This window comes from Tinamus guttatus, unplaced genomic scaffold (assembly GCF_059628265.1).
Source record: "Tinamus guttatus ecotype Peru unplaced genomic scaffold, ASM5962826v1 Tinamus_guttatus_pri_ptg000229l, whole genome shotgun sequence".
NCBI classification, from domain to species: domain Eukaryota; kingdom Metazoa; phylum Chordata; class Aves; order Tinamiformes; family Tinamidae; genus Tinamus; species Tinamus guttatus.
In genome coordinates this window covers 743,397-759,643 of record NW_028288763.1, presented here as the reverse complement: position 1 = coordinate 759,643, position 16,247 = coordinate 743,397, and the positions used below count along the sequence as shown (strand labels likewise).

The window sequence follows — 16,247 nt, the reverse complement described above, 5'->3', positions numbered from 1 at the left end:
ATAACTGCATAGCAAAGTTCTCCTTATTAAAAGGAGTAGTTAGCACAAGGAATGTTGGAAAATGTTAGGAGAAATGGAATAGTTAACATAGCTGCCGTATAAACATATTACGCATTTCCTCAGTTGTTTTTTTAATTCACAGGCTGTTGCAAAGCAGCATTGTGGAAGTGCTTTTGCTTATGGGACTTGTAAAATGCCTGAAAGTTGACTTACTGCAGATTTTGATAAGGCTCATGAAACAATAGGAAGACTGGTTTGTTTTTCTGAAATGTCAGCTCACACTGGGTTGTTGAATACTGCAAGCATCCCTGAGGCTTTTCTTACCTTCCCCTCCCATTTTTTGACAAGCACCCCATCTGCTTCTGAGCTGATTACTGTTTATTCAAAACTGCAGAAATCACGGAGTAAACATAATGTATAGAGAGATTTTAGAAAGCCCAAAATAAACATCAAGGACTGGGAGGGTGAGCTGTGCTCTGCTTCCATTTCAGGTTTTAACTTCCCTATCAAACATCTAAAAAAGGAAAAAAAGGGTCAAGATGTCAATGCCCCTGAAACCCTGTGTGTTCCTCCTTTCCTGTCTTTTCATGGCTAGGAAAGAACAGTTACAGGTCTGGGTATCTGAGTTTGTACTAAAATATGCAGTCCAGAAGCCTCAGCCTCTGCTTACTTAGAGAAGGAAGAATTTCATTACATTAAATGAATGCATGAATTAGTGTTGGAAAATTTGGTTTCATTTCATCTTCCCACAGAGCAGGTAGAATACAGGTAATGCAGCAACCACTGGGTTCTCCCATCATAGTCCCCAACTGTCCTTGGTAAGATCACATCTAAGGGCATGCAGACAGGTCGTTTGCCATGCCTCTTCCAGTTTCACTCTCTTCTCTAAGCTTGCCACCACATATAAAAAGATAATGTAGCAGCATTCACCTACTAAGAATTTGTTTCATGTAGGTTGGAAAATAACTGTCAGACAATGATAACTAGTCATTACTTGGAGTTAGTCATTAATTATTTTGCTCTGACAGAGAGATCTAGTAATTCCCACTATGAAACACCTTTAGCCATCAAGCTTCAGGGTTCTACCATTTTGCATTAGCCTTAGGAATATGGAGTTTTAATGCCTTGAATCTAATAAAACAAGACTGGAAAGTGCAAAGTAAAACAGCACTGCTATTTCTGCTATCTGGCTTTAAAAGCAAACAAGACTTAGCATGAAATTTCTCCACGAGGTAAGCTGGTCTCCAAACATGGCAACTTCCTCTTCCCGTGATGCCTGCCTCAGCCTCTCCACCCAGGGAAGTATTTCAAGATACTAGGCGCACTCTCTTACCTTGTCTCTAAATGCCCTCTCAGTGCCGTCCAGACTGTACTCTGTTGCACCTCGTTCTGCTGATGATGGCTGTAGAAGTTTGTTCTGTTTCTGTTCTTTCTCTTTTATCTTCCGGCAGATTAGTGCTGTTAAGCAAAACTGGTTTTAGAAAAGTTGACATGAAACAGTCAGCTTCAAAAATAAAATTAAAATATCTATAACTTACAGGCTGTGGATAATAAACACATCTGCTAACCTTTGAAAGGCTCTTTGCTTTTCCATTTTCTTCATATACACCTACTTCACTGTCCTTTCTTAGCTCCCACCATACTTGGAAGAGCTTCTAGTCGGTATGACTCAAATATCCCTCCTCAGCAATTGCCCAGACACAAGAAGAAGATATTCTGTGGAATATCCCTTTCAGCGGGAATGAGCAGCTCATTCTGTGACACCGGTTTGTTGTATGGGCGCTATTCAATGTGCTGTTGGCAGGTACTGTCCTTGGGGTAAGGAGATTGCTGTGGAGGTGGTCTATTTGATCTGCAGCATAGCAGCAACCAGGACACTGGCCAAAACTGCACAAAGGAATGGCACAAAACCCTATCAAAGTTATTCCACTGGGGCTACGCAAGAAACAAAATGCCATTCACTGTGGGCAAGAATACCAGATTATGGCTACTCTGCCCTTAAGGCATGCTCCAGAAGAAGCCACATCTTCTTAGAAAACTTCTTCCTATTTAACTAAACCTATGTTTTTAATTATATTCATTATTTAATTTTTTTAACTTACACATTTGTGTGTCTGTGTGTGTGAATCTCAATTCCACCTAAAGCTTCCATATTCTGTTTAGTAATGTGTTTATTAAACAAGCATCACACAGCTTTGTACCTCAGAAATGTGCTGGAGAGGTTTTATCTGTATGATTTTTAAACCACTGATTTAGCTGCATGGTTTTAAAACCTCTTTTTAAACTGGTGCTGCTCAGCAATTTTTTATAACTGCTTCACATGGACAAAGCTCCATGTCTCAAAATGCATGGGGTGACAGACTGGAAAGCAGAGGACAAGAGGTGAAACGAAGCTGAATTCAAGAAACTATGAGGTGCAGAGTAAGACAGGCCTGGAGCATCCCCTCTCAAGGCCAGATGGCTCAGAGGCCGTGGTAAGTGAGCCCATTGCTGTGAAAGTCCTGAATGTCGGAGGCATCTTATGGCAGGAGGAGCAGGGAGGTTGTGTCCCAGGCCCTGCTAATTAGCTGGGTTAACTCTGGGTTTTAATCAAGCACAATTCTAGGAACTGCAAAGGAGAAGGTGCTGAACATCATAAAATTATTCCTCAAGAATGTCAGTAGCCCACACAAGCAAATGAACTCTGTTTTGGGCAGTTACATTGACTTTTACTGATTGTTTCTGCATGATCTTGGATGGCACTGCATAAGCTCACAGACCTCTATATAGACACATTGCAGTCCTTTAAAATGGTGAGAAGGTAAAGTAGCTTAAAAAAAAACTTCATGATTTTAGAACAGTTTGGCTTTCCCTAAGCCTGTTGAAGCCAATCTGAACAGGCAGCATTCAGGAGTTTTGAACATCAGGCCATCCATTTAAAGTGACTTCAAACCCAATTCTTGCCATCCAAGGAAAGGCTTTTTTGTCAGGAAATGGATAATCAAAATTCAGACTTCTGGACTGCTGGATTCTCTTTTATAGACCAGTATAGATTAGTTGATTCTGTTGCAATTTTCTTCATGAAGTGTTAAAGTTGGAGTAATAGAAAGAGAAATAGACAATTTTTGAAGCTAATAGGCTCAGATTTTAGCTTACGCTCTTTAGTCTGCAAAGTACAGGTAATTCTTTATTGGCTTAAATGCTGTTAAACTCATGCCTCTATAGGCCTGCACATTCACATTTTGTGTAAATCTGGCAGATTTTTTCTGTATAACATTTCAAACATAATCTTTTGCATCTGTGTGGGCTAAATTTCTTCATGGACTCCACTTATCCAGCAACTGAATTACTGAAGCACACTTGATATCATTGGAAAGACGAACCCCTCCCCAGATTTCCTGAAATTTTCAATTGTTTTCTGAACACATACCTGGAACTTGGTTTTCTGTACTCCTTTTCTTAACTGTATCTGTATTTAAGCCAAAAATCTTCAGAAAAAAAATATAATCTACTACATTCGAATCTCTAACACAATAATGGTTCCACAGCCTGGAAAACAAGACATTTTTGAAGAACATTACTATCCTAGATCCTGTTGGTAGGGAAGTGCAGCAAAAATTTAGAAAAGTTATATTCAAAGGAATGTAAAAAATGAACTAGCAGTAAATGGCTTTTTTTTTCTATATTCCCATTGCATTCTTTTCTGGATTCCTTCCTCTGTCCAAGATTATGTCTGTAGGATATGAGCTGTCTGCATAATATCATTCAAATCCTAAATACGGTGCCATTTGGTTGGCCATCTACATGAACATGAATTTTAATAGATCTGCGCAGGGAAGTTTTTCTTTTTTATAATATAAGAATATTGCGATATTCTTAAACAAATTCCATGGGAACTTATGATAAACCATACCTAAACCTTATAACAAGTTGTCTGGGTTTTACAATAGCCTGGAAATTTTGCAGCAGCTTCATTTGGATTAAATGTGAAGTTTGCAATTAGAACTCATTTCCACATGGTATTAATTTTCACAGCTTGGAAATTAATCTCTGGTTGCAAGTGCTTACTTTCTAGATATTTGCTCTAATCTGCAGTGAAGTTGATAATATTGTTGACAATTGCCATCGTCAGATTTTAGTGAATTGCTTGTAAAAATGGGCAATTGTCACCTACCGCAATAACGGTTTGTTACAGAATTCAGGTCCGTTTTATAACAAGCTACCCAGGGCTACATCTGCAATCCCCTCCAGACAGCACTGCTGTGACTCATGTTTATAATTTATCTTTTAATCATGAAACCTAGAAAGATGTGATTTTTAAAATGAAAGTTAAAATACTGTTGTATAAAATGGATTCATGAGTCTAGAGCTAAAATGGCACTGTTAGAACATCTTGTATAAAACAGGCAAATAATTTTCCCCCAACTTCCTCTCTCTGAATTTACTCCTATAGTTTGTGCCTATATAAAATAAAACTTATGTTTGAACAAAGCATGCCTAACAAAAATGCATCTAGCTAGTCTTAAGTAATTTATCAGGCTAAATAACAGCTAAACTGGGCACTTTATTTGTTCATTCAAATTTTTCTAGCTAGTGAAGATATTACGTCAGATGACGTATTCACCTCTTAAACTCTTTTTTCAAAAGCTAAAGAGATCATCTGCTGCCATTAGATCTAAAGCATTCACAACTTCTCCAGAATTGTGACTGTGGTCTTTTTCCACAATCTTCCAACATCCTGAGCACAACAGCACCTGATGTGAGGCTGTGTTCTGGTTTTGACTTTGCCAATATAGGAAAATACAAGTGCCTCCTAGCTCTGCTCAGTAGTTTTTCCATATGAGGACATTAACCCTTTCAGAGTCTCATAGTGTAGACTATGAGTGGAAGTTTAAACTTCTTACCACATCAGTAAGTCATCCAACAATTTCTTTAAATTTTTGACCAAAAATTAATTTTAAAAAATGATTTTTACTTCGGTAAGACTAATATTCAGAACAGTATTTATTGTTCTATTTCAGAAACCTATAACAACATTTCTGAAAACTTCACTGGCCCCTACTATAGCCGGTATGTGTTCCAGAATCTCTAAGTCTGCAATAGGCTGTTTAATATTCTTTTGAATGTTTTTATCGTATATTTTGACTACAAAAACAAAAAACTCAAGTTATATTCAAAGTGAGCTAATGGTGGGAGGACATGGCATTGCCGAAGTAGAGATGTTCACACAGGGTAACTCCAGCCTGCACGGCTGCCTCTCTAGTCAACCACCAGCAGCTCTTGAGATTGGTGGAGGAAATTCAGGTCACATAAATCAAAGTTCTGTCAAACTAGTGCAATGAATTAAGACTGCCCAGCTGAAGTGATTAGTGCTCCAAAATGTCTTCCCTTTCTAATGAACATTGTACCCCAGAGAAAAGATATCTGATCTGCTGCATTTTTTTTCAGCCTGGTCTATTTGTGGACAGCAAGTCATCTCAATGTGACCACCAAGCCTGCAAATCCTTATGTGTGTCACTTATTTTTCTCCGCTGAGGCCAACTTGAGCATTCCCATGCTTAATGAAAGCACATAGGTAGGTATTTGCGTGATCAGAACCTTTATTACATCTGATTTTCTGTATTTTGTTTTCAAAAGATTCCAGTACAGTCTCGGGGTCTCACTGTGAGATCAAGAATTAAATAACATTTAAGCCCTTTAGAACCCATTTATAATCCACTACTCACCTTACAATGGAATGCCAAATTCTGCTTGCCATTTATGGGACCATTTAGGCCACAAAGAGAAGAGAATCTGGTTAATCATTAGGCAAATTCCATTTGGGACAAGTAAGCACTGTTGTGCTGTAACATCCTGTTCCCCTCTCTGCACTTTGAGTTGTGTGACAAGCTGGGAAGGAATGACTAGTTGTCAAGATCACCATAATTCAATCACTTTTGTGAGATACTGAAAAACAGCAATTCCCGATCGCAATATTCATCACTGCATTTAAGAAGCCATTGACATGGGTCTTGCCTCAGTTTCCCACCCATAAAACTGCAATGCAAATGCTGCCCGACCCACGGGGCTTTGTTGGTTATCACAGTAAACCATATCCCTTTGTTTTGATACATGTAAGCTGTGGATATATGTATAATTCATGGAGGAGTTCACTTCTCCCCAGCACTTCCTCCACATCCTATTTTACCCTCAAGCCTTTCTTTATGTCTTATCAAAGGGTGGGGATTATCTGTGAATTTATTTTCAAGGAAATTTTAAAGGGATGAAGATTATTTTAGCTGTGAGTTGTACAAATGGAAATAGAGAATGAATACATAGACAGTACTTTGACATCTGTGAAGTGTGATAGAAACACATATAATAAAATGCATAGATTCACTTCCAGTTTGAGCAAACTTTTCATGCATACATTCAAAATAAAAGGAATACTTTAAAAACATTTGTGTGATTGGATTATTTGAACATTGACAGTTCTATTTTACAAAAACGCCACGAGAAAGATCAGGTTAATAATATACCTCAGCATCAGGAATGACACTTTACCACATTTTAGGAGTATCTAAAATTCTCCCCTGTCTACAGTTCCATTTTTGATCTACTAAAATACCTCAACACACAACTAAAAAAACAGATATACACACAAATTACTGTGGCCTTAATACAGAACAGCAACATTCTTCCATCATTATCTTACATTAGTGACAGTTTTCAGCAACTGATGGAGTACTCCATTTTCTAGCACATGAAAAGCTGCTTCCCTTAGAAACTTTCTATTACTACTCCCAGGCAATTTCTGCTGTTCTGAACAAAATGGCTTATTATGATCTGCATATATCAGGGCTGGAAAGTCAATCCCATTTGATAAAGAAATAGAAATACAGAACTAATTGCAAAAATTGTTCAAAATTGCATTTTGCCAGCACTTCTTTATACTCCAGCTTCTTACACAGGATATGAAATCCCCATGAATAGGCAATAACCATGTTTTGCACATCCTTACAGAAGGGATAGGATATGATTGGGATGCGCATGTAATATATGGAGATTGAATTGTTCTTTGCAGCAGTCACCAAAATTTGGTCTTTTTATCATGATAAAAAGGAGTTTTGCTATTGCCCTCACCTGGGCATGTAAAGAGAAGAGAAATTATGTAGCATCATTCTTGAGTAACCTATGTTAATATGCCTTAAAATACAACCTATGTTAATATGCCTTAAAATACAAATTAGTGATTCTAACCATCACAATGATTAATTTGCTTTTCTGAATGTGTTGAACAGTGACATAATTCCCCGAAACTAGTTTTAAACACTGGCAGCAATCTCCTTTATCCTTCTCCATAAAAGGAAGGAGGAAAGTAAGCAGTACCACAGGCTGAATCAGACATGCCAAACCACTGTCCTCGTCTGCATTGCTCTTTGGAGATGCTGATCTTTTTCCACTTAGTAGAGAGGGTGCCTAGCCTTTGGATTACCTTGTCCTTCCTGCCATCAAATGACTTTCCTGTGTTTTCCTATGACTTCCCTCTTTATTTCTCTGTTTATATAATGTAAATTAATTCATATTGGTTCATATTGGTAGGTTGTCATATGAAAAAAAATACATCTAGTAACTTCTTATATTCAATACCTGCTCATGCGTGACCACTGTTTCCTCTGTACCCCCACGATAGAAGCACTGAATCGATCCCATTTGTCATCAAGGAAAATACATTCATCAAGGGACATTGGATCTGACCCTTTTGTGAAGTCCTGTTCTTGAATGAACATATTTTTAATGAGCACATGGCCCAAGCCACATTTAATTTTAATCCTAGTTTTGCTCTGATAGGCTGAAGAACCCATTCCTATTCAGACAAAATACCCTTGAATCAGTGACATGAGTACAGCTGAACTGTCTAGACCATAATGGGAGATCTTTGCCCAGGTTTTCATTAAAAGCTAGAAGGCTATCTTGGTGCTGGAAAGATTATTACATGAAGGTTTACAAGGAAGATAATACTGTTCTATACATCTTAAAAGTTTGGTTTGCTTTTAATTTCAGTTTATATTTTCAAAGGATCACTCTTTTTTTTTTTTTTCAATTAGGTATTTTCAAAAGGTTGAAACAATTCACATGTAATAAGTACAGAAATAGGTTCTGGTTTCCTAAGTGTCAAAATACACTAATTATATAAGTACATCTATTTATCATTTTACTACTTTCTATTTTTAATGCATAGAAATACCCTTTAATTGTTAAAATTCAAAAACAAATGTATCCATTCTACTTTTCATGAATCCAGTCTATTGTTCAAGAAAAAGAAATCATTCTTTACACAAAGATTTGCTCTGAAATTGCTGCCAAAGAAAATAACTTTGAGTTATTTGCTGCAGAACTGCCACATGAGTACATTAGAGGTGCCTAGGGACAGCTTCATCTTGAGCATGTGACTTTTAAGAAAAACTTTTAAGTTCAATACTTAGAAATTGCTGCCATACCCCTTTTCTTTCCCTTGATTTTTAAATTATTTGCAGTTGTCACATACAGGGAGAAATCCAGTAGTTTTATTCCTACATTTGCAGCCATTTGTCTAACGATGAGCATTTGTAATTGCGTGTTTGCAATGAATTCAAGATATCACTGGGATTGTTAAGGAAATAGGTGTGCGTATATATGTGTGTGTGTGTGTGTTTATAAACAGACACACACATGTATGTGCATACTTATTTCCTATCTATCTATATATATACACGTATATAGGCATATGTGTGTGTATTTCATGGGAATTGTTTCTCACAAAACTGGCGAATGTCAGCACTGCAATGAAACCTGAATAATTATTAGGATTAAATGAGCAAGACTGCCCAACTGTGGAAGTCTAAATGCTCAAGACCCGTGAGAGACATTTTTCACATAATCATGCAAGTCTTTTGGATGGGAGGTCCATTTGCAAAGGGTTTGCCTCTTCCTAGCCAAGACTGGGTTTCAGAATTGTTAGACTTCTCTTAAGAATCGTGGGGTTAGTCCAAAGTCTATCCAAGTTAATTGGGAGACTTGACATTGTGTCCCAATGTCAAGTAATTGCAAAATAAAATTTGTTCATCCATGGGAAATGTTCACCAAGCTCTGTCTTGAATTAGAAACAGCTGCAGATTCCAGAAGTAGAAATAAGTTCAGGAGGCCATATTGTGAAGGGGCATCAGGAAGAAAAGTAGTAGCAGAACTTTGTCCAATTTCTTTTTGTTCTAGATCAATGCAGGAAAAAGTACTTTAAGTGAGTTATGTCACACTGCAATTCATATTCAGAAACCTGAAGGACAGCAGGGGCCCAGGCCTATCATGAGATCGATTTCATCTCAGAATTACAGCCACAAGCTCATATATTGAAGCAGTATTGTCCAGAGAAACGTGGTGTAGCAGCTAGGTGAGCAGCCAACAGTCTGGAATCTCCCTGGACCCAGAGCTTTGAAACATAGATCTTTCAGACTTAAAGAATCATCACTGGAAAACTCAAAATATAAAATATTCATTTTCTTCTAATTAAACTCATTTTTCACATTGCTAGGTTCAGCATACTCCTTCTGCTATAATACTTGCTTTGGTGTAAACAAATTCAGTACAAACAAAGGTGAGAGCTGAGTGGGAAAAAAGGGCATAGAAACATCCAAAAAGTCAAAAATGCCTGTTAGCATTTACTCGGCCTGCCTACTTACCATCTCACCCCAGTATGCTAAAAAAATCCTAAGAAGACCAGGCATTTTTCTTACACCTTGGTGTAGATTCTTGTCAGGGGATTTCCTGGATGATAATGCAGAGTATCTAAATATTCCATGTGAGAAACAGAAATCCGCCACAGTTTGCTTAGATTGTTTGCTGTTTGCTTTCGATTTTTCATGTTTCTCAGCCCTTGTCACACTTTCAGCAATACTGATTTTTGAAATGACTAAGTGAATCAATAAGCTTCCCAGCATGTGAAAAAGACAGCATAACAGTTGCACAATTTATGAGGAATTCAGAGAAAGGCAAAAATATACTTGAAAGATAGTGGAAGCCATTTAGATTGGAATTTCTCGAGTTGCCCATATCTCCTAAACCAACTATGATACAGACAAAATAAACCTGGTAAATATGACCTAAGGTTCTCACCTGGACAATATTATTTTAGGGCATGATGACTACAGGAAATACAGTTTTTGTACATTAAGAAAAGTGCAGACAGAAAAGCAGATCTGCCAGTACATTGCTCATTGTTTTATGTTGTCGTTGAGATGTAAATGGATCAGTGCAAAATTACTAGCACAGAAGTGAATTTGAACCATAATTTTAACTGCACTTTCAAAGGAAAAGCCTTTATTCCTTTGACTAGGGCATTAATATACTTCCTTAAATGTATTATTAGCAATAATGATCTTGCACTCTTATTTTGAGAGTAGAATACACTTTCAGTTACTTTATAGTCTATCCATAATATGAAACTCAGGTATAGCTTGAGTATACTTTAACACTCAGTTTTAACAGGGTTCTTCAAAAAAATCACAGTAGTATTTGTGATATTCTATCAGTAAGAAAAAAATATTAAATTTTATGTCTGTACTATCTCTGATATTCCTTGTTTCATACAGAGGTGTTTTGTTAAGCTTCAGAAGTTTTATCATATAAACACCATTTTAGAGCTTTAAAGTCCTCAAATAAAAATCTTTTTTATTATTTAGTACTTAGGAGACATAGTAACATTTTTATAGATTTACTACCCTTCAGACTGCAATGCCAAACACAAGGTTTATTGTCAAATAAAGTATCATTTTGGTTTTTTTGATTGCCTGTGTTGGACGAGTATTGCTTCTGTTCTGTAATTGCTCATACCAAATTATTTAATTGGGTTTGTTGAGATGTAATTCTGGATAGTATCCCATACAGAAAATATACACATAGTGAAATAGTGTAGCCAGACAATAAGAATGGCCTAGAATTATTTTGGAAGTTGCTTACAATAAAAAAACAATTCAGCCAAACAAAAAATCCCAACAAAAATCCTCAAGCAATAAAGTACCACCCCAAATTGCTTTATTTTCTTTAGGTCCCTACCCAGGAAACACTTTCTCTAATACTATTCCCTGCTGGATTTCAGAGAATTTATATCCATAGGAAGCCTTTCACAATTAAATGACAGTAGACTTTCTTGGGAAACAAGCTGTACAGTCAGGCTTGTGCTGGTTTAGGGAGGTTGGTAGCTGATCTCCCTGCATGTCATTGTCATCAATTCACAGAGGTTTTACTATGAAGGCACAGTCTCAGAGAAACCCATCGGCCACGATTTTTGGAAAATCTCCACATTACACTCTTTGGATGTTTACTCCCCTTCTCCGCCATGCTTGCTCTATGCTGTTTCCTGAATCCTCTAGACCAATCAAAGCTCTGGCTGCTTCCCATTCCTGCTCCTTCCCACTTCTCTGCTCTGAGAGCAGGCTCTCTGGCTCTGCTACGTGTTTCTGTCAGTAAAAGCCAGCAGGGCATTGGATCCATAGTGCCTGAAGCATCATACGGACTCCTAGCATTAATAATACTTAGGACTGAAGAAGCAGAGCAATCTGGTTTCCACATACTCTACAAACTTCACATCATCTTCTGGAGGAAGCAAGTCCTCCTATACAGCATCATGGACTTCAGTCCAAAAAGGCTAAAGGTATGTCTAAGTTTCGCATTGAATCAAGTGACAGGCTTGGATTATTGAGCCCCTGATTTTCTGGCATTACCTTCTTGGAGGTAGACTCTGAGCTTCCATTTCACTGTATTATTTTATGCAAAAATCATGCTATGGGGAAGGGAAGCAGAAGATCACAGTATCCTTCATGCAAGCGCTCCCTGTTCATAGCTTCAAGATGCACAGGATGTGAAGGAGTGCCACGCTACCCTTTTATCTCAAATAACAGCATTTTCTTACCATGGAGGTAAAAAAAAAAAAATTCAAAATACCTGCAGCAATTCAGCAAAAGCGTGAAGCACAGTGGATCAGAGTTGCTACCTTTTTCAAAGGCAAGATTTCACTATGCACCTGGTTATCAGGATCTTCTCTGCTGAGAGGCAATAGCTCTTGGTTTTCACCACGCACTGATCTCAGTAGGAGTGGGAAGCCTCTTCCCACACAAGACCCAACTGTTTCAAATCCCTTTGAAAGGCAGGAGGGGCTCTTGATCCAGAGATCAGGTCTGTGTCCTGCACACACGTGTTGTCTTCTTCACTTGGACCACTGGTCCTGCTGATCAGTATTTCAAGGAGTCCCAAATGTTCCACTACCTTTACCACCATCACTGCCCCACCGCCGAAAATCAAGCTGACTGAAGCTGGGTTAAATTCTGATGCAGGACTCATCCCTTCTGAAAGGAATTAATGTCACTTTTATTCTTACATACTCTTGCATTCATTTAGTTAAGAAAGGCTGAAAGCTACAACTTGAGTATTGCAGATAAACTGGCAAATTAACCTCCTGCAGGCACCCCCCAGCCAGTGTCATTCAGAAGACCACAAAGTCCCCATCATTCAGTAGTATTCTCCCACACTTTTACTTACTTTTCGAATTCTGAGTCCTTCATCCTAAAACAAGTGATCTCAAGAATATGCCGTAGTGTGTGCCTCTTTATCTGTCCTGAATGGTTGTAGTCAAAAAGTCTGCAGCTCTTGATAATGCTTTTCACATTCTTCGCAATCTACAAATTCAAAGGGATATCAATAAACAGGAAACTAATACTGACACAACTGACACAAATGCAAGTACCGTAAACCACTGCTAATATATAATATAAAATGCCATTTTATACCTCCTTCAATAATACAGAAAAACCTTTCCTGGCATGGTAGGAAATGTAACAATAACACTCCACAAAAAAAAAATGAATATTTTGCATTTATTGAAGGCAATATCATTTCTGAAGGGAACTGGTAAACTTGAAAACTCTTTTAGGCAAAGCAATGGATTTCAGATAAAATTCAAATATTAAACTAAAGATAATGAATGTTCTTCCTTCAATGACTGAAACCTGGATATTATCTAGAAACCAGGTATCAAAGATCATGGCAGGGCCACATTTTGTAAGTATCTGTTTTTCAGAATATCAGTTAATTACTTTTTAATTACTTACTTAAAAACTGAAGCATTATTTTTTTTCTTCATTAAAAAAAAAACAAAACCAAGGAGATGAGCAGGTTGATTGAGAAAGTATACAGGGGACAAATTAATGAATACATTAACATCTCAGCAATTATAGCTCCCTTCTCCAAGTCTGCTAAAAATCTCTCAACCTGGCCTTAGAGCAAATTTAAGGAGAGAAAACTGTCAAAAAAAATGTAATTTTGAAGAATTCCACGATTATTCTGTCTGTGCTGAATTTTCCCAGAAAGCCTTGTTTTAAAATACCACTCCTTGCAACTGCTGCTGCTGCAAATACAACCTGGGAATTGAACGTCAGGCTGTGTTCTTCCCAGCTCACATAATAGCAGCGCTAACAAGGCCGGTGCCACTGCTGCTTGCTCACTCATTGCAAAGCCACGATTAACTCCAGCTCGGTTGCATATGCTCTGCTGTGCTGCTGGGAGTAACGACGAGGAAGAGTCAGCGGAGGAAACCCTGGTCACAGGGAAGTCAGGACTTCAATGGGGTTAGCATTCCGCATCTGATTTGTTTTAGACAAAAGGTTGGACCTGGTATTCCTGCTGCCAAATTCAAATTCAGAAGGATTAAACTTCACCAAATTAGACTAGAATTTCTCTCTTGCCATGACTGGCAAAACGTTGCCACTATAACTCCAGGCTTTCCACAAAGAGAGAAATGCAGCACTGATTAATTTCTCCCGGCACGCTGGTTTTACCGAATCGGACCGTCTCCTGGGTGAAGCACAGGTTTGGCTTCCACGATGTGTGGCACTTGCATTTTTCTGCCAGCTGGGCGTAACCGGTTGTCCTTACAGGTTAGATAACCCAAGCACCAACTAGATTATGCTGTTGATGAAGTCTTCCATCACAGGCATGAGAAACAACGTTCCTGATTATTCTCCTGAGTCGGAGGGATATTACAGCACTCTTAGCAACTGCAGGGCTTTGCCATAGTGTCTTTGGCATAATGTCCTCTGTTGTCACCGACACATGCCAGCTGTGCCTGCATTTCAGCAGCATTTATGCATGTGAAGTACTTGGGGATCCCTCGGGAAGCAGGGAGAGGATGAATATTTAAAAGTATTTTCTTATACTTCAGAAGCACAAAGGGTATCCATTGAAAACATGTCCTTTGTAGATATTGTTAACGGCAAGGACCTCCAAACAGACTCTTATGCAGAGTGCAGGTTACTGCAAAAAGATTTCCTGCCACGTATTGCTGAAGTTCACTTCGCTAGCAGTGCCACTGCCAACTGCTATAGACCAAGGCACTTCCCTTGACACCTGCAGGGCTCCTGGATCTCAGCTTGCAAGGGGCCACCTGTGTCACGGGCTGCCTCCCACTCCCAGCCTCCATGGAACCTGCCCGCTGGCTCCAGACACTTGGCAGGAATGGAGATCTGGAAAGGGGGTTTCATGCCTTCCTGATGTCCCCAAATCTGGAATTCTGTCTAAAATAACACATATCCTCTTTACAGTGTTGAATGAGTGGGAGAGACAAGCGAGCCCCTCGCAGGATGGTTTGGGAGAAGAACCGTGCTTCCTAGGGACGGCGGCAGGCGGGATGGGCCGGCTGGGGCTTCCCGCTGCACTCGGCTGGGCTGAGAGGGCCGCCTAGCGAGGCGGCTACGCACGGCGGAGAGGGGGACAGACCCAGCTGCCCTTCTGCATGGAAAAACCGGAAAAAAAGAAAAAAGCTGCTTGCCCTCGACACAAGGATCAGAAGCAAAATCTGTGTGTTCAAACTCGTGGTTGCTGCCCCTCATTAGAGTTGTTCTGTCACCCTAATAAACAGCATATGGGAAATCTGGAGATTATGTTTTGCCAAAAAAAAAGCAAAAATAGCAAAATTTTCATGGCAGGAATGGTATATTCTACAGAAATATGCTATAAGGAGTACATTGGGGACGCAGTGGTAAAACATGCGGCCTTCTTCCATTTTTTTGTGAAAATATGTCAAAAATGCATAAATTTGCAATGAAAAACCCATGCAGTAGCACCTGGTACCCTCTCTGGCAAGACGACTACAAGTCAGATGTGCTTTCAAGGCAAAACCAGCCACAAGGGAGAGTGTGGAAGCTCACTGCCCTCACCACCATTCCTGAAGGGCCTGCGTCTGAGATGCCGTATCATGGGGGCTCCAAAATACCCTTCTGGAGAGAGGAAGAGGTGACAAATGGCACAGGGAGGGAAATGAAGAGCTTCCATCGCTTTGCTTCCACAGTCACTCTCAGCACAGCACTCTGTAGCAGCTGTTTTTGGTCTGCTTTTCATTCTGTTCCTTCAGTCAGCACCCCCATGCAGAGATATCCCCTTTGATTTCTTGCCCTCCATAGCTCTCTACTATAAGAGGCATCAGTGGAAGAAGAGGGTAGAGGAAGCTTTTAGAGTTGGGAGAGATGCCTTATCACCACATGAGAGATTTCAGTCTGCAAAGATCTATCAGTTGAGCATATTGCACCTAGAGAGATACATGCATCATATTTTGTTTGTTTTGTTAAGAAAAATAAAGAAAGAAAATAAATGCAAGAAAAATATTCTACTCTTTCTATAAACATATCAGTGCTCATTTTCTCTATATTCTACTTTGGGCCATTTTGTGTAAAATCTTTAATTAAAGTTTTTCTTTGAAATTGTCATCATCAAAGCAGAAGAAAGAAAGTAAAAAACGGAAGGACACAGCTGTGCATATGCGAAGTGCTATTCAGTACCAAATGAATTGGAACAAAATAAGTATCGTGACTGTTATGCTCTTAGTTTTGGCTCTGTATTCTCAGTAGCACAGTCTAACTTGTCACTTTATATTGATTCCATCTGTTTACACTCTGCAGAGTATTGGCTTCCTACGGTGAACATTTCCTATTTACCAGCTGGTAAAGATAGGCCCAAACCAGATAGAAAAGAATTAGACTATTTTCAGATCCTCATAAATGTAAAATCAAAATTAATGGGGGAGGGGAGATAAAAGTAGGGGGAGTGAGGAAGATATACAGCGCCTGAGCCTTGTTCGTATCGATAGCCCTTTTTACTCCCTTTTTAACAATTTTTAAAGACCTTGATCTTTGTGTACTGAGCATACAAAATAAATCAGTCCAGCCCATTTTTACATATCACATTCATGATAAGACTGTTCAGGAAAG

General features: G+C 38.9%; 1 protein-coding gene across 1 annotated transcript in view; it reads right to left on the bottom strand.

Annotated features, from left to right (window-relative positions):
• The window catches only part of EFCAB6 (EF-hand calcium binding domain 6), a 100,817-nt gene that overhangs the window by 76,517 nt on the left and 8,053 nt on the right, over positions 1-16,247 (bottom strand). The window contains exons 5-7 of the mRNA XM_088525624.1: positions 12,529-12,665; positions 3,410-3,528; positions 1,334-1,458 (exon numbers count right to left, since the gene is read on the bottom strand). Of these exons, the coding sequence (XP_088381750.1) occupies positions 1,334-1,458; positions 3,410-3,528; positions 12,529-12,665 (381 nt within the window). The remainder of the gene's footprint in view (positions 1-1,333; positions 1,459-3,409; positions 3,529-12,528; positions 12,666-16,247) is intronic.